Below are 19,216 nucleotides of genomic sequence, written 5' to 3' on the forward strand. Positions count from 1 at the left end.
CTCCCTCCCTCCCTTCCTTCCTTCCTTCCTTCCTTCCTTCCTTCCTTCCTTCCTTCCTTCCTTCCTTCCTTCTCTTTTTTTTNTTCCTTCCTTCCTTCCTTCCTTCCTTCCTTCCTTCCTTCCTTCCTTCTCTTTTTTTTTCTTTCATCAAGAGCATCATGAAGAAGGCCTTTTAAAGAGTTCTTTTCAGAGTTTTCAATTTTATCACAGTTGTACCTTACCATGTACTGGGTACTTGCAGGGAAATATTATTTAAGAGATTGCCAAATTAAAATGCCATCCATCTCTTTCACCCCTCAATCATCATTCCCTCTGAAGTTGGCATTCACAGTTCTCCAAAAATATTTTTATCCTATATTTATAGCTGCCTTAAATAGAAATACTGTGAAACACTATTATTTTCATATAACAAAAATCACTGATTATGACCTTCAATATTACTGATGCATGGAAACTGATTTGATGCAGATTTTCTATGACCAAAAGTTAGCTATGATTGCCCAACTGCAGGTGACTATAGAGTATTATACCAAGTCCCACAAAACAAGTACATTTTAAGACAACAATGTAATACACAAAATGTTGGGCATTCAATTGTTTTGATTTCCATATAGCATCTGATTAAAAAGAGTGAGCAAGAGAGGGAGCAGAAAGGTTACAGGATATAGACAGTGTAGGAGCTGTAGGATGGAAATAGAGAATCTAATCAAGTAAACACACGTAAGTTCTATGTTACAAAGACTAATTTTGAAAAACAAAGTTACTGGTCTTTTTTTTTTTTTTTTTCTTCCTAACACTAGAAGTAGATTTCACGCATCAAATGGGAAATGAAATATTTATAGTAATGAAGAGTATGATTGTAATCACTGAAGAAATAGTTTTTCCCCCTTTCCCACCCACTACCAGCCCTATTCCCTTCAGAGACTCAGTGAAATAGGAAGATCAGATTGTTTACAGATGATATGCCCTAATACAATGAGCCTTCTCCATCTTAATCATGGAAACTCCAAGTAGTGCTATCAAGTGTTGGCTTCTCCTTCATCAAAGACATAGTTGAGCTTTATGACAGTGCTGATAAAGTCACCAAGTTCTACAAAATCGGCAGTGACAATATTGATGCCACTCTCTCCTGGCTTCTGTGTGCGGACCCACTGCATCATGGCAGGAAGAGCTCTGAGAAAGGAAACAAAAAGAAAAGTCACAGAAGGCAAGATATTATTTTTCAAGCTCTACAATTCTCAGTCTTCCCTTTAGTTTCTAGCTTATTAAAATAAATGTTTCACTTATAGGTACAGGAAGAGGAAAAGGCCACATGGACTCTGGGGGTTTCTTAACCTTTGCAGAAACTCTGTAAGAGAAATATTCATATTGGTCCGTATTGGAGTCCTCATCTCCGCAGATCCCAGATACTGTGATAGTTTATAATGATGCTTCCCTACTAAGAAAACAACATTGTTGCATTAAATTCTGATTTTACATGGTGTCATCACAAACCCTGCAAAACTATGGAGTAGGGAGGTCAGAGATAAATACATGCACTTAGTAAACATTTATTATGAACCCACTATTATGAGGAAATGTGCTAAGATATTGTAAATAGACATAATAGTAAAATCCTCTGCCTTCAAAAAGTGTACAGTTTGGTGGTGGGTAGGCAGACAAGGAAGAAATTGTAGCACAATATAATCAGGGCTCATTTCTTCAAACACATTTACTGGGCACCTATTAAGTTCCAGTCATCACTGTAGGCACCTGGAGGATTCAAGTAAACAAAACAGATAAAAATATCTTTCCCTGTGGAGCTTACATTCTCATAAGGAGAAACAGACAATAAACAAGAGTCATAAAAATGTGTAGTTTGATAGGAGGGAATAAGTGCTATAGAAATGGAGAAAAGAAAGGAAGATTAGTAATCTGCAGGTGGGGAGGAGTGATGCAGATTGCATTTTAAAATAGGGTGGCTTAGTATGCCTCAGTGATAAAAGGACATTTGTGCAAAGGTTTGAAGGTGACAAGGGCGTTAGTCATGTGGCTATCTAGGGAGAGCATCCCAGCTATTGCCATGGCACAAAAGGGGTAGCATGCTTAAGCTTAGAGAAAAGAAGAGAGTAGTAAAAAATGAGGGTAATGAGGAAAAGGGGGCAGATTCTATAGGGTACATTAGGCCATTATAAACGTTTTGATGTTCACTCTGAGTAAAATAGGGGCCTTTGATGTATCTTGAGCAGAGGAGCGGTGTGATTAGACTTTCACTGTAAGAGCTCATTCATCACCATGAGACCATAGTGGAGAGTCACCTAGCATAGCCTGGAAAATCAAGGAAAACCTTTCAGAAGGATGCTCCCTAAAATAAATATTGAAGGATTATGAAGATTTAGCTGGATAAAGGTGGGAATGGTAGATGGAGGATGATGCAATGCACTTTCAGGCAGAGGAAATACCATTTTTACATTCATTAACAGAATCATGGTGTGTGCTTAGGAGCAAGGGATACAGGCAGACAGATACAGGTGATGTTAATGATGATGTCCAGCTTCATCTGACAGCATATTGGAATGAGAACTACTATAACTTGGGCAGGGCAGGAAGGGAGATTTCCATGACAAAAGGATAAATGAACAGGCCAGAGACCTGATAGTGTACTAACAAAGAAAGTTTGATGGAAATACATGTGAACATTAAATTTCTGGATGAAATGGAGAGGCAGAGGGAGAGGGAGAGAAAAGGGAAAAAAGGGAGGAGAATTTAAAAACCTAGAAGAAGTTGTATAGAAAAGGTAAGGTTGTTTTGAAAGATGTTAAAGAGAAAAAAACCCAGACAATAGAGGGCCTTGAGAAATATGTAACAACTGAATTGGGAGGCTGAGCAAGATGGTGGAACAGAAGGCTCCACATCCCCCTGCAAGGACATAGTCCCACCTGCAAGGATACTAAGTTAACAACTATCTACATAACAAAACAAAAAAAACCCCACCTTCATAAGAACTACAAATAAGGTGAGTACCTATAGTACCTGGATTTAACTTTATATTGTTGAAAATACCACTGAAGAAATAGAAAAAAAAATCCTGAATCACTGTCACTATCCCTTTCAACCCCCACCAGCAATGGCCTGGTAATGGAGAGCATCTCTGGGCTCTGGGGAAGGGAGAATACACTAATTGTGAGGTGTTAAACTCAGTGCTGTCCTGCTAGAGCAGAAATGAAAACCAGACCTAACTCTGCTGATGCCCAGTCACACAGGGAATATTTAAACCAGGCCTAGCCAGAGAGGGAATTGCAGATCCCAGCAGTCAGAAACTGAGTGCCTGCAAACCTCACCACAGAGGGCTACAGTATTCTGTATCTCCAAGTAAATTTGAAAGGCAGTCTAGGTCTTAAGAACTGCAACTCTTAGGCAACTCCATACTGAGACATCAGCTTGGGTAATGAAGGGAGTGCTGGCATCTCCTCTCCCCTAAACCAGGCTGCACAGCTTATGGTTGTAAAAGAGACCCCTTTCTTCCACTTGGGAGAAGAGGGGGAAGAATGGTGAGGACTTTGTGTTGCCTCTTGGATACCAGCTCAGCCACAGCAGGATAGGGCACCAGTCAGAGTCATGAAGTCCCCGTTCCAGGCCCTAGCTCCCAGACGACATTTCTAGACACACCCTGGGCCAGAAGGGAACTTGTTGCCTTCAAGAAAAGGATGTAGACCTACCAGCATTCATCACCTGCTAACTGAAGAGCCCTTGGCCCCAAATAACCAACAGAGATATCCGGGTACTACATCTTGGGTCTTGGGTGAACCTCTGAGACTTGCTAGCAAGTAAGACTCAGCCCATTACTAGCTATGGTGGCTGTGGGACAAAACTGCTTCTTGTTGAGAAAAGCAGAGGGAAAAGTAAAGGGGACTTTGTCTTGCACCTTAGGTACCAACACTGCCATGGTGGGTAGAGCACCAAGCAGACTTTTAGAGTCCCCGATTCCAGGACTTGACTGTTGGATGACATTTCTGGACCTGCCCAGGGTCAGAGGGGAGCCCAGTGCCCTGAAGGGTGAGTCCCCACCTAGGCAGCATCCACCAGAAGCAGACTTAAGAGATCTTGGACCTTAAGGGAACATCAGTGGTAGTCTGGAAGTACTCATCATGACTGGGGTGGTGGTGGCTATACGGTGAGGCTCCTGTACCTTTGGAAAGGACAGGGAAGAGTGGTAAGGACTGTGTCTTGTGTTTTTAGTGCCAGTTCAGCTGTAATACAATAAGATACCAGATATATTTCAAGGGTTTTGGCTCTACTTCCTGACTCCAGATGGCATTTCTGGACCCACCCAGGGCTTGGGGAACCTTGCCATCCTGAAAGGAAGGATACAGACCTGACTGGCTTTGCCACCTGCTGATTGTTCAGCCCCAGGTCCTTGAGAAATCATACACAGTAGCCAGGGACTGGTTACAGCAGGCCCTGCATGAGAGCCAGTGCTTTGCTGGCTTCAGGTATGACCCAGCACAGTCATAGTGGTGGTGGCCACAGAGGTGCTTGTTTCATTCCGTCCCCAGGTTTACGTGGTTCAAAATGGAGCAGGAGACTCTATGTTTGGAAAGAAGTAAGGAAAGAGAACAAATCTCTGCCTGGTAACTTAGAGAATTCTCCCATATCTGGACTGAGACCATCAAGGCGATACCTCTATAAGTCGTCAAGAATCACAGCATTTCTGGTCTTGGGGTACCCCTTAAAGTAGACACAGCTTAGATCACAAAACCCAAGTCTTTTCAAATTTCCAGAAGGCGTCCCTGAGAAGGATGGCTACAAAAAAGCTCAGACAGAAAAGACTAGAATAAATACCTAACTCTTCGATGTCCAGACACTGAAGAATATCTAACTTGCATCAACACCGTCTGGGGAAATGTGACCTCACCAAATGAACTAAATAAGGCACCAGGGACCAATCCTGGATAAACAGAGATATGTGACCTTTCAGATGAAGAACTCAAAGTAGCTGTGTTGAGGAAACTCAAATAAGTTCAAAATAACACAGAGAAGGAATTCAGAATTCTATTAGATACATTCAATGAAGATATTAAAATAATTAAAAAGAGTCAAGCAGAAATTTTCTGGAGCTGAAAAGTGCAATTTGTATACTAAAGAATGCATCACAGTCATTTAATAGCAGAATGGATCAAGCAGAAGAAATAGTGACCTTGAAGACAGGGTATTTGAAAATATACAGAGGAGACAAAAGAAAAAAGAATAAAAAACAATGAAGCATGCCTACAGGATGCAGAAAATAGGCTCATAAGGGCAAATCTAAGAGTTATTGACCTTAAATAAGTGAAAAAGAAAGACATAAGGGTAGAATGTTTATTCAAAGAAATAATAACAGAGAACTTTCCAAAATTAGAGAAAGATATTAATATCCAAACACAAGAAGATCAGGAGAGCATGACATGACATATTTAAGGTGCTGAAAGGAAGAAAACCTTTTACCCTAGAGTGGGATATCTAGCAAAAATATCCTTCAAGAAATAAAGACTTTCCCAAACAAAAGCTGAGGGATTTCATCAATACCAGACCCACCCCACAAGAAATGTTAAAGAGAGTACTTCAGTCAAAAAGAAAAGGTCATTAATGAGCAATAAATAATCAGTCGAAGGTACAAAACTTATTGGTAATGGTAAGTACACAGAAAAACAAAGAACATTATAACGCCGTCACTGTGGTAAGTAAACTACTTTTATCCTCAGTGGGAAGACTAAACGATGAACCAATCAAAAATAAAAACTACAACAAATTTTCAAGACACAGTCAGTACAATAAAATATAAGTAGAAACAACAAAATGTTTAAAAGTTGGGGGATGAAGTTAAGGCATATTTTTATTAGTTTACTTTTTGTTTGTTTACTTATGCAAATAGTGTTAAGTGATCAAGTTAAAATAATGTGTTATAAGATAGTATTTGCAAACCTCCTGGTAAACTAAAACCAAAAACATGCAATGGATACACAAAAAATAAGAGGCAAGAACTAAATTCTCTCACCAGGGAAAATCATCTTCACTAGAGGAAGACAGGCAGAAAAAGAAAAAAGGAAGAGAAGACCACAACACAACCAGAAGACACATAACAAAATGGTAGGAATAAGTCCTTACCTATCAATAATAACATTGAATGTGAATGAACTAAACTCTCCAATCAAAAGACATAGCCTGGCTTAATGGATGAGAAGACAAGACCCAGTGATCTATTGCCTACAAGAAACACATGTCACCTGTAAAGACACACATAGATTGAAAATAAAGGACTGGAAAAAGATACTCCATGCCAATGGAAACAAACAAACAGAAAAAAAGCAGGAGTTGCTATACTTATATCAGACAAAATAAATTTCAAGACAAAAACTGTAAGATGAGACAAATAATGTCACTGTGCCATGATAAAGGGTTCAATTTGGCAAGAGTATATAATAATCATAAATATATATGCAGTCAACACTGGAGCACCCAGATACATACAATAAATATTTTTAGAGCTAAAGAAAGAAATAGGCCCTAATACAATAATAGCCAGCGACCTCAACACCCTACTTTCAGTACTGAACAGATCCTCCAGATAGAAAATCAACAAAGAAACATCAGACTTAATCTGCAGTATAGACCAAATGGATCTAATGGATATTTACAGAACATTTCATCCAAGAGCTACAGGATACACATTTTTTTTCCTCAGCACATGGATCATTCTCAAGGATAGACCATATTTTAGGTCACAAAACATCTTAAAACATTCAAAACAATCTAAATATCAAACATCTTCTCTGAACACAATTGGGATATAACTAGAAATTAATGACGAGAGGAATTTTGGGAGTTATACAAATGCATAGAAATTAAACAATATGCTCCTGAATGACCAGTGGGTCAATGAAAACATTAAGAAGGAAATTGAAAAATGTCTTGAAACAAATAATAATGGAAACACAACACCCCAAATCCTATGGGCTACAGCAAAAGCAGTACTAAGAAGGAAGTTTATAGCTACAAGTGCCTATGTCCCAAAAGAGAAAAAAGCTTCAAATAAACAACCTAATGATGCATCTTAAAGAACTGGAAAACCAAGAGCAAACCAAACCCAAAATTAGTAGAAGAAAAGAAATAATAAAGATCAGAGTGGTAATAGATGCAATTGAAATGAAAAAAATACAAAAGATCAAGAAAACAAAAATGTCAGTTGTTGAAAGCACAATGGACAAACCTTTAGCCATACTAAGAAAAAAAAAAAGAAGACCCAAATAAATAAATAAAATCAGAAATGGAAAAAGAGACATTACAACTGACACTGCAGAAATTCAAAAGATCATTAGTGGCTACTATGAGCAAATACATGCCAATAAATAGGAAAACCTAGAAGAAGTGAACAAATTCCTAGACACATAAAACCTACCAAGATTGAACTAGGAAAAAAATAAAAACCTGAACAGACCAATAACAAGTAATGAGATCAAAGCCATGATAAAAAGTCTCCCAGTAAAGAAAACCCTGAGACCTGATGACTTCACTGCTGAATAATTCCACCAAACATTTAAAGAAAAACTAATAGCAATTCTACTCTAATCATTTTGAAAAATAGAGAAGGAGGGAATATTTCCAAACTCACTCTGTGAGGCCAGTATTACCCTGATACTAAAACCAAGGACACATCTAAAAAAAGAAAAAAAAGAAAACTACAAACCGATATCGCCGATGAATATTGATGTAAAAATTCTTAACAAAATACTAGCAAACTTAATTAAGCAATATATTAGAAAGATGATTCATCATGACCAATTGGGATTTATCCGTGGAATGCAAGGGTGGTTCGACATATGTAAATCAATTAATGTGATACATCATATCCACAGAAAGAAGAATGAAAACCATATGATCATCTCAATTGATGCTGAAAAAGCATTTGATAGAAGTCAACATCCCTTCATGATAAAAAATCTTTAAAAAAGCTGGGGATAGAATGAACATATCTCAACATAATAAACACCATATACAACAGACCCACAGGTAGTATCACACTGAATGAGGAAAAACTAGAAGCTTTTCCTCTAAAATCTGGTCCATGACAGGGATGCCCACTGTCACTGCTGTTATTCAAAATAGTACTGGAATTTCTAGCTAGACCAGTCAGAAAGAGAAAGATATAAAATGCTTCCAAACTGAAAAGAAAGAAGTCAAATGTTCCTCGTTTGCAGATGATATGATCTTATATTTGGAAAAACATAAAGACTCTGTAAGAAAACAAAACTGATAAGCAAATTCAGTAAATTTGCAGTATCCAAAGTCAACATACAAAAATCAGTAGCATTTCTGTATGCCAACAGTGAACAATGCAAAAAAGGAATAAAATAAGCAATCCCATTTACGATAGCCACACATAAAATTAAGTACCTAGGAATTAACCAAAAAAAAGTGAAAGATCTCTATAATGAAGTCTATAAAACACTGATGAAAGAGGACACCAAAAAAATGGAAAAATATTCCATGTTCATGGATTGAAAGAATCAATACTGTTAAAACGTCCATAATACTCAAAGCAATCTACAGATTCAATGCAATCTCTATCAAAATACTAATGACATTCTTCACAGAAATAGAAAAATCAACTCTAAAATTTATGTAGAACCACAAAAGATCTGGCATAGCCAAAGTTATCCTAAACAAAAAGAACAAAACTGGAAGAATCACATTACTTTAAATTATCCTGCAGAGAAATAGTAACGAACACAGCATGGCACTGGCATAAAAACGGACACATAGACCAACAGAAAAGAATACATACAGAAGCAAATTCACACATTTATGGTGAACTCATTTTTGACAAATGTGCCACAAACATACACTAGGGAAAAGACAATATCTTCAATAATGGTGCTGGGAAAATTGGATATCCATATGCAAAAGGATAAAACTTGGCCACTATCTCTCACATCTCACCATATACAAAAATCAGATCAAAATGGATTAAAGACTTAAATCTAAGACCTCAAACTATGAAACTACTATAAGAAAATTTGGGGGAAAATCTCCAGGACATTGGTCTGGGCAATAATTTCTTGAGCAATACCCCATAAGCACAGGCAACCAAACCAAACATGGACAAATGGGATCACATCAAATTAAAAGGGTTCTGCACAGCAAAGGATACAATCAACAAAGTGAAGAGACAACCCACAGAATGGGAGAAAAATATCTTCAATCTACCCATCTGACAAAAGATTAATAACCAGGATATATAAGGAATTCGAACAACTTTATAGAATAAAAGCTAATTATCTAATTAAAAGATGGGCAAAAGATTTGAACAGACATTTATCAAAAGAAGATATGCCAATGGCGAACAGACATATGAACAGAGGCTCAACATCATTGATTATCAGAGAGATGAAAATCATGTCATCCAAGTTAAAATGGTTTATATCCAGAAACAGGCAATAACAAATGCTGGAGAGGACATGGAGAAAAGGGAACCCTTGTGTACTGTTGGTGGGAATGTACATTAGTACAACCACTATGGAGAACAGTTTGGAGGTTCTTCAAAAAACTGAAAATCGAGCTACCACATGATCCAGCAATCCCACTGCTGGGTATATACACAAAAGAGAGAAAATCAGTATATTGAAGAGATATCTGCACTCCTATGTTTGTTGCAGCACTGTTTGTAATACCTAAGATTTGGAAGCAACCTAAATGTTCATCAGCAGATGACTGGATAAAGAAAATGTGGCTGGGTTTGGTGGCTCACCCCAGCATTTTGGGAGGCTGAAGTGGGCAGATCATGAGATAGAGGCCATCCTGGCCAATATGGTGAAACCCCGTCTCTATTAAAATACAAAAAATTAGCTGGGCGTGGTGGTGCACACCTGTAGTCCCAGCTACTCAGGAGGCCGAGGCAGGGGAATTGCTTGAACCCGGGAGGTGGAGGTTTCAGTGAGCCGAGATCGCACTGCTGCACTTCAGCCTAGAGACAGAGCGAGACTCTGTATCAAAAAAAAAAAAAAAAAAAAAAAAAGAAAATGTGGTACATATACACAATGGAGTACTATTCAGCCATAAAAAGGAGTAAGGTTCAGTCATTTGCAACAACATGCATGGAACCGGAGATCATTATATTAAGCGAAATAAGCCAGGTCCAGAAAGACAAGTATAACATGTTGTCACTTACTTGTGGAATCTAAAAATCAAAACATTGAACTCATGGACACAGAATGTAAAAGGATGGTTCCCAGAGGCTGGGAAGCATAGTGGGAGAGCTATGGAGGAGGCAGGGGTAGTTAATAAGTATAAACAAAAGTTAGAAAGAAGAAATAAGATCTGCCATTTGATAGCACAACAGGGTGACTATAGTCAATAATAACTATACGTTTTAAAATAAAGAGTGTAATTGGATTGTTTGCAACTCAATGGATAAATGCTTGAGGGAATGGATACCCCATTCTTCATGGTAAGCTTATCTCACATTGCATGCCTTTATCAATACATCTAATGTACCCATAAATATATACACCTACTATATACCCACAAAAATTAAAAATAAAAAGGAAAGAAACATATAGTAACTGAAAACTGTTAGCTGGTGGAATACTATGATTAGATTAGTGATTTAGAGATTAGTTTGCCTTCAGTGTAGACAAGTGATGGGAGAGAGCAATACTAGGGGCAGAAATCGCAATTAGGAGCTGCTGAAGTAATCCAGACCAGAGATAGTGCTTGCTTGTATTGCAGTCGCAGCAGTGTATCTGAAAGATACCTGAAATCTATATGTCATCTAAAATGACATCTGATATGAAATTGGATGTAGAAGGAGAGGAAGAAAGAGGCCACGAATTATGCCTAGATTTCTAACAGTATTCTGGCAGGTGGACATCATTCACTCATCTTGGAAAGATAGGAGCGAAGGCTTTCCAGCAGGCATGATGAATTCAGTCTGATACATGTTGATTTTGAGGTGACTTTGGAAAACATGAGTTGAGATCTCAAGTTGCAGGTTAGTACAGGTCTGATATGCAGGACAGAGAACTGGTCAGAAGTCACCACAAACAGAATAGTTGGAGCTGTGAAAGTGGATAAAATCATTTAGATTTTGAGGAGGAGGAAAAAAGAGAAAAAATCAGAAGCATTTAAGGGATGGGCAGGAAAATGGATTCCATAGAAGGCAAGCAGAAGTAGACATAGAAGTAGAAGGAAAATCAGGAGCATATAGTGTCATGAAAATCAAGAAAAGAAGGAAGCCATGCTCCTTTTGGAAACTAAGAAGAGCTGAGTGAGATGGAAGCAGGGAGTGCGATAAATGTGCATTTCCCCAGGTCTCAGAAAGTATATCTAAAGAAATTCAACCCATTCAGACAACACTGGGTCAATGGCCTTGAGCTACACTATTCCCTGGCTAGTACCTTAAAAATCCTGATCCATAAGTTCAGCATATACATTTCCTTGTGAGACCCAGATATAGGAGGACTCAGTTGTTTCTAAAAAAGCATAATGTGGACCTAAATGGCCCAATGCCTTTAGAAAACAGAGTAGCAGGTGGAGACATTTGATCCCCACAGCAATGGTTTTAAAAGATAATTCTGTCTTAAAAGGGACAGTCTGAATCCCCGGAGCACAGACATGAGTGTATTCAAGTTCATTAGAACGACAGATACTGTGGCAGTATGTGTGCAGCCACTCTGGTTGAACCCAGAACTTCCTCTTCTGGCCTTGCTAGAACAGATGAAGTGGCTCTGCTGTGCCTGTGGCATCACCTTTGCATATACGAGAAGACCAACGCTCTTTGGAAATAGTATCACAGCCAGTGTATTTCCCGGGAAGAATGATTTTTCAACAGACTCACTCACCTTGAGAGGTGAGAGGCGGAGTAGATAAGCGTGATGCTGAGGCCAGTGTTGATTCTGTATTAGCCTTAACTGAGTAGCTTCTTCAGCAGATCCCTTGGGTACTAGGTAATGGGAGGTTCCTGAGCAACCAAATTCACATCTCAGAACTGTGATCATCACAGAAACAGCTCCTCAGATGCCGTCTGTTACTCAGAAGTTAAAATATCAAGGCCTGAATTTAGAATAACTAATTGTTATCTCCACAGGGAGAGGTTAGGAGAACAGAAGAGTGTTCTTTTTTGTTTCCCCATAAAATAGATTGCTTTGAGAATTGATGAAACATTGTTTCAAAATAACTTGTAGTCCTTAGATAAAATATGAATATTACATTTAAAATATCATTCCTCTGAGTCATGGGAATATTTCTATTTTCTGTTCAGGCATACTTTCCTAAAGTCAATATGATACCAGAGACAAAACAAGCAATAATGACAAGTTAAACCTCAAATACTTAGATAGTGTCAAGTAGAATTATATTAAACAAAGAGACTCACCATACTGGATTAAAACTAGCAAATGCTACTGGAGTTACAACAATTATTTAGAATAGCATGTCTTAATCTTTTATCATTATTACCTCCCAAGGAGCTGTTTTGAATATTGTTTTCCTATTTGTCCCCCTCATCCATGAAATTTTAATACTACAGATACATTGTATAACTGTTTATATGTCTGTGTTTTATATGTGAAAAGAAAAAAAAAATGTTTGCTGTCTAAAGAACCAATTGTTTTTTTGTTTTTTTTTGTTTTTTTTTTTTTGCCATTGATAATGTATGATGTACAGCTAATTAGCACATTGCTAGTTATACTTGGTATTGGACAAGTAATAAGAATGAACTGAAAGTTGACTCTGGTGGTAATAAAATGCCATCAATGTAACAATTTTTATGGTATGAGACTGTCTTAGTTTGTTTGGGGCTGCTATAGCAAGATACCATAACCTGGGTAGTATATAAACAACAGAAACTTATTTCTCAAAGTTTTGGAGTCTTGGAAGTCCAAGATCAATGTGCTAGTAGATTTGGTGTTTGGTGAGGGGTCCTTTCTTGATTCATAAATGGAGTTTTCTCACTGTATCTTCACATGGTGGAAGGGCAAACAAGATCCCACATGCCTCTTTAATAAGGGCACTAATCTCATTCATGGGGACTCTGCCTCACAACCTAATCACCTTCCAAAGGCCTCACTTCTTAATGCCATCATCTTGAAGGTTAGGATTTCAACATGTGAATTTGGGGAGACACAAACATCACAGCAAGGAAAAACTGTTTAAACTTTATTTAAATCACCTATCTTTCTATACCTCCATTCATCCTTCCATGCATTCATCTAACAAAGATGTATTGTGCATCAGTGGTGCTAGTTGTAACTCCCTAGGGCCATTTCAGAGTTTAGACTTTCCTCATCTCTCTTGGAGAGACGTTGCCACAGTCTTGTGCCTATGTTCCTTTTTTGTGTGTTTTCTCCACTACAGTCAGGACAATGTTCCTCAACTTAATTTGAGCATTATTATTCCTCTTCATGAACAACTACAAATTCATCTCTCACCTGTAAGATATACCTAACTCTTCAGCAGTGTGTATGAGTTTTTCCTATCTCTGCCATATCAGCTGCCATCTCCTCCTCAACCTCATTCATTGCTACTTCCTGTTCATTTGTTCTCCAGTGATACTGAAATGCTTGTATTTTCCCCCAAACATGCCCTGCCTGTTTTTTCAGGCCTGTCTTCTTCCAATACCCTTCTAGGCCAATTGCTCCCTACCCTTTAAGATTTAGCCTGGGCATTATCTCAACCCCTCCCATCCAAATCTGAGTGAAGATCCTTTTTTTTTAATGCTTTATGCCTCTTAAGCATAGTTTTGTGAGTGTACATAGCACATAACATTATGATTATCCATTTCCTTGCCAACTTCTACCAATACCTGCCCATTAAAATATCATATTATATTCATTAATACATTCCCTGTACCTAGTACAATCCCTAGGACCCAAAGAGAAAACAACACATTCATTGAACTCCAATTTCCTGGGCCCAGGTGGCTCAAAGTTTAAGAAGCAAAATAGGCGTAAACCCACCATGACAATATGATGTGGTACAATAGAAGTGGGCATAGGATTCTATGGGAGCACAGTAGATAAAATCATTCATTTTACTTGGGAGAAATTAAGGAGGAATTTAAGGACCATTTCACAAAATAGAGGCTATTTGAACTTGGTCATGCCTAGGCACTCGTAAGATAAAGAGAAAGGGGTTCCAAAGAAATTGAAGGAAGGTATCGTAAGAAAAGGGAACAGCACATGCAAAAGCATATGGGCATGAAAGAGATGATGCAACTAGGAAGGACATGGGGACCAGAGAGCAGGGGCCCTGGAAGTGTAGGGGGACTGACTGCAGTTGAGAAGAAGCAGAAAAGGTGTTTGGCCAAATCGTTAAGGACTTCTTTGACATGTTGTGGAGTCTAAGCTTGACTTTATATGTAAATAAAGATTTGTCCAACTAAAGAAATTTTTAAAAAATTTTCTCATACAAAGTAAAATATAATATTAATTCCATTCAAAGGCTCCTAAGACATTGAAACTTATATTTTCTTCACCTATAAATAAAGAGCTCATTGTCTTCCTTTGAAACTTCTCAGATTGCTATGAGAGTCTAAAAAAGCCTTAATTCATTCATATTATCCCTACCTTTCCTTATAGCCAAGATGTTGCTAGTGGAAATTTTAATATTATCCACCAGTATCATGAAGGAAAATATTTCTAAGTGAGTTATGTAATCTGAAGAGATAATTAAATTCCCTTTGAATTTGTATATTAACATTTTAACATCTATTTATAGAATGGTCTACTTTAGTATAGAAAGTTGTGATTATATAGTTACTGTGATGTTGTCTTATAAATGTCCCCCAACCATTCTTTAATCTTTCTTTTCATTAGATGCTGATTTTTTTTCTTTTTTAGAGACAGTGTCTCACTCTATCACCCATGCTGCAGTGCAGTGGCCTAGTCATAGCTCACTGTAACCTCGAACTCCTGGACTCAAGTGATCCTCCTGCCTCAGCCTCCCAAAGCGCTGGGATTACAGGCCTGAGCCACTGTGCTTGGCAGATGCTGGATTTATAGTGTAGATTAGACTCTGATTGCTTGCAAGACCTCACTGACTACCAGGAAAATCATTTCAAGATAAATGAAATTTAAAAAAAATTCATAGCACTATTGTCAGTTCTAGAGCAAGACTGTTTCTATTCGTGTTTTAGCTCCATTTATTATGAGCAAGTTGGTCATCACTCTAAGCCTTAGTTTTGCCATCTATAAAGTGGGCATAATAATGAGGATTAAATTAGTTAGTACATGTAGAATGATGAGAAGAGTGCTTGTCTCTCTGTAGTGGTGTTGCATTCAATAATCACCGAGTGACAGCCTGTCAATTCACTGCTTCAGTAGGGGATTCTGAGAGCTGGGAATTAACACCTGGGCATAATACAGTTGTGATATAAAATGAGTCTGCAGGATTTCTTTCCAACTTTCACAATTTCAAAGACAGAAAAGAGGGGGATAATAACGTCCTGGTGCTGTCAGACAAGACTGGTGATGAGGCATTTGGGGAAGAATTCTTGAAATGGCTTTGTTTCCTGGGCACGTAATTGTGGCAAATATCTGAATATCCTTTTCCCATTGCAGTATCTAAAGTAAGTTGGTACAACAGCAGTTCCCAAATTTGGCATGTGACGTCTCAAAGCCCCTCTGGAATGTGAAGCTCCTCTGAGGCAAGGCATCTTCAAACTGATTACAGGATTCTTAGAAGAGAAACAGGGAAGGCTACAGGAATCAGAAAACCTCCCTCCTCCAAAGAAGCCACAGGAGGGAAGAGATATGAGAACCAGAGGTTGTCTTCTGATATACTGACATTAAGAACTGGTTTTAAAAAGATTTAAAGAAAAATATTTAAGAGTTGGAAGTGCCTAGGAGTTCTTTTGCAGGTCATATCTATTGAGTTCAGTAACCCCCAATGTGCTGACCTTGACTTGTTATTTCATGTCAATCTCCTGCTTAGGATGTTTCAATTACCTCTCAGTGCTTTTAGGACAAAGGTAAAAATGCTTAACTGGCCTACAGGGCCCTGAACAATGGCCACTAGAGGTTTCTTCAGTTTCATCTCTTGTCATTCTCTCCATCAGTGAATGCTAGCCATGTTATCAGTCTTGCTCATTTTAACCAGTCTAATTTTCCCCCAGGGAAACTTCTGGTTTGTTTTTGTTGTTATTTGTTTTGTTTTGTTTTTCCAAAGATGCCTTATCTTCCCTGCCCCGTCACTTGGTGTTAAAAGAGAAATTTCAGTTCTGGTCCTGACTAGAGTAATGTACTTTCATCTTTCAGGTGAAAGTTTAAATGTCACTTCTTCAAAACACTAGTCAGAATTGTAATTGTATTTATGCGTTTGATCAATGTCTGTCTCCCCAACTAGCCTGTAAGCTCTTTGAGGGCTGTTTTCCCACTGTTGTAGCCTCAGTGTTTAGCACAGTGTATGGCACAGACTAAGGACTCAGTAAATATTCGCTGAATAAATGAACAGGCTTTTCTTTTAGAAACAAGGTTTACTTTTAGAACAGAAGTATATGCAGTAACATAATTCGTAAAAATGCTACTTAGTATTCCTCATTGTGGCTACTGCCACAGATTTTAGTTTATGGACTCTCTGCTTTTTTGCTGAATAAAAGTAATTTAAAAAATATATTAACTTGAAGAATTTTAACTTTTACAAATTTTCAAACTGACCACTCAATTTGAAAGGTGCCTTTCCTTGCATTATACATGTAGTGTCAGGAGGTTCTGTGTTAATGATAATGAAAGCAATAATCATCACCATCTTTATAAGATTAAAGTTTATTAGAATTAAATATTTTATATAATCAGATGTATTTAATCTAATTTATTATATATTAATTATTCATTATAATTATAGTTGATTATCATTTTAGAATTAAATTTATTAGAAATGTATTATAAATTCATGTCAAATTCTTATTTAAGTATATGTGTTTATGTATATATAATAGCTTTGTAACAATTGTATTTCACATATGCTACTTCTCTAACACTTCTAAACTTATATTTTATAGTTATGGATGAACAATTGTGGATAATAAAACATTTGTGTCTTTTAATGAATTTGTTTTGAATACATTTAATTTTCAATGAAGTATATCTTTTATTGAATGAAATAAATTTCCAAAATCAATTCATTAATTTTTCCAGAACTCTCTGATGCACTGGGGGATAAAGATTATTATAAAAATGTCAGTGCCTTATGACTGCCTGTCCCAAACCCAGACTCAGAAATGAAGCCTTCATTGATCTGCAAAGTTTAAAATAATGATCATGGATCTTTCTTCCTTTGAGCAACTGAGCCCCCACAGAACAACTAATTAAAGTCAAGTGTGACAGGTTTTCAGATATGTTTTCTTGTCCATATGGTCATTTCTGAAAGTTTGGAAATTTCACTTGAAAATGTAAACAAGAGAATGACAACATGAAAAGAAACTCTTGCCCAAAGGGTTAGTATTCCATGCACTGAAGCATTCAGTGATAAAAGGCAGGGTCTTTGCTTCTATAGGTTAAAACAATGGTGAGGGGTTCAGAATAACCTCAGGTAGACAAATGTATCTCATAAATCATAGCATCTGTAAACACAAGGCTTATGGGTTTTGCTAAATTCATCTCTGTGTAGGAAGCAGCATATCTGATTTATGTCTGATGAAAACAGTTCATTTAAAAAATATTTTTCCCCTAAAATTACACTCAGAGAAATCATTAAGTCATATGAATTAGCTGGAAAACAATGCTCTAACAAGCAAGTCTTGAACTTTTAGGTGACCTGGGCTTTCCTGAATAGGGCTAAAGTCCTCGTAAGTCTTACTATGTCCTTCATTATGTATTTTCAGAACTAAGTTATCGTAACTATTTAGGTGTAAAACAGAAAGTAATTAAAGGCACAGTTAAAGAAAACATTAATCTGAATTTTCCCCTTGTCCCTGCAAAAGGAAAAAAATCCCCTCACCTTGACTTTCCCAGATTCTCAAAGCAAAATATGCCATCCGTTTCCTTTGATAATGACAACAGCAGCCCTCTTTTTTGTTATGGCAAGGAAAACCATTACAAATCCATTTTCAATTAAAATAAGTTCATATAAACTACAAGAAAAATCGTGTTTAAGAGTTCATAAAATGCACTCTATCCTCAGACTCATCGTTTGCTCCAAGTCAGGGTTTCAGAATGAGTCACAAACCTTGCCAGGAGACAGAATGTGAGCACAGCCAGCCCTTGATGGGGGCCTCCTGGTGTGCAGGGACTATTTTGTCTTCTAGTTTTCCAGGGGAATGAAAGAATAAAGAAAGCTTTGCAATTTTTAAACAAAGAGACCCTTCTGTGTATTAATAAGATTTTGATTGCCAGGAGACAGACAATGGATTTTCTTTCAAGGGCAGGGTCTCAATATAATGAACTCTTCCGTGTGGCATCAAGTGTTCTCACTTCACAGTCTCTTCCTCGGCACAAATAGCCCCTCACTCAGTGCAAATGCACAGGGAATTTGGGTGCTCAAAGCTCAAAAGCAATTTACCTTCCTCAAAGCAGACAGTTTCTGTTGCTAGTCCTGTCCTTCCTTTCCCCTCTTTGGAAAAATTTCCATTTGATAAGAAAGAGCTGTGATGAAAGGAAATTTCTGATTTTGCTTGGAACAAATATCTCAAGGACTATCTAGGTTTATCCTTTGGCTGTCAGTTGTTAAATCCACTTGAGAGTTCTGGATCTAGTACTATTAGAGGCAGTAACATTGAAAGCCACAACAGAAATCAATTACCCATAATCCATAGTCACGTGAGTGAACAAAAATGCTACTTCGCTGTTGGCAGGATCATTTTATCAATCCAGGTTTAGTATTGACTACCTATTGCTGATTGGAAATTCTAGTGTATTCTGTATGTCTTTAATTTTAGCAATGGGAAAATAAAGTATTACTTTAAAATATGCATTTATTAAGAAGAGAAGGGCTTTGTGGGGAGAAATAGGGAAATAGGTCCTTGATGGTAAGACCCTGGAAACTGCTGGTCTCCATGGCATTCATACATTTGCTCATACTGTCAACAAGTGTTTATTGAGTTCCTATCATGTGGCATTTGTTGGGGGTGGATGAATCAGATGTGGTCCCTGCCTTGACTATGGGACTAGTTCCAGAATTACTTGAAATCCTACAAACAGAAATTGCTGAATTGCTCTGAATAGCCTTGCATGGAAACACTGGAAAAGGAGATGTCCATAAAGTCTCT

At 37.6% G+C, this 19,216-nt stretch overlaps 1 protein-coding gene across 1 annotated transcript in view; it reads right to left on the minus strand.

Moving 5' to 3' along the window:
* Positions 1-787: 787 nt before the first annotated feature.
* PLCXD3 (phosphatidylinositol specific phospholipase C X domain containing 3) overlaps positions 788-19,216 on the minus strand; it is a 187,140-nt gene continuing 168,711 nt past the window's right edge. Inside the window, exon 3 of the mRNA XM_025388729.1 lies at positions 788-1,173. Within this exon, the coding sequence (XP_025244514.1) occupies positions 1,020-1,173 (154 nt within the window). The 3' untranslated portion in view covers positions 788-1,019. The remainder of the gene's footprint in view (positions 1,174-19,216) is intronic.

This window comes from Theropithecus gelada, chromosome 6 (genome assembly GCF_003255815.1).
Source record: "Theropithecus gelada isolate Dixy chromosome 6, Tgel_1.0, whole genome shotgun sequence".
Lineage (NCBI taxonomy): Eukaryota > Metazoa > Chordata > Mammalia > Primates > Cercopithecidae > Theropithecus > Theropithecus gelada.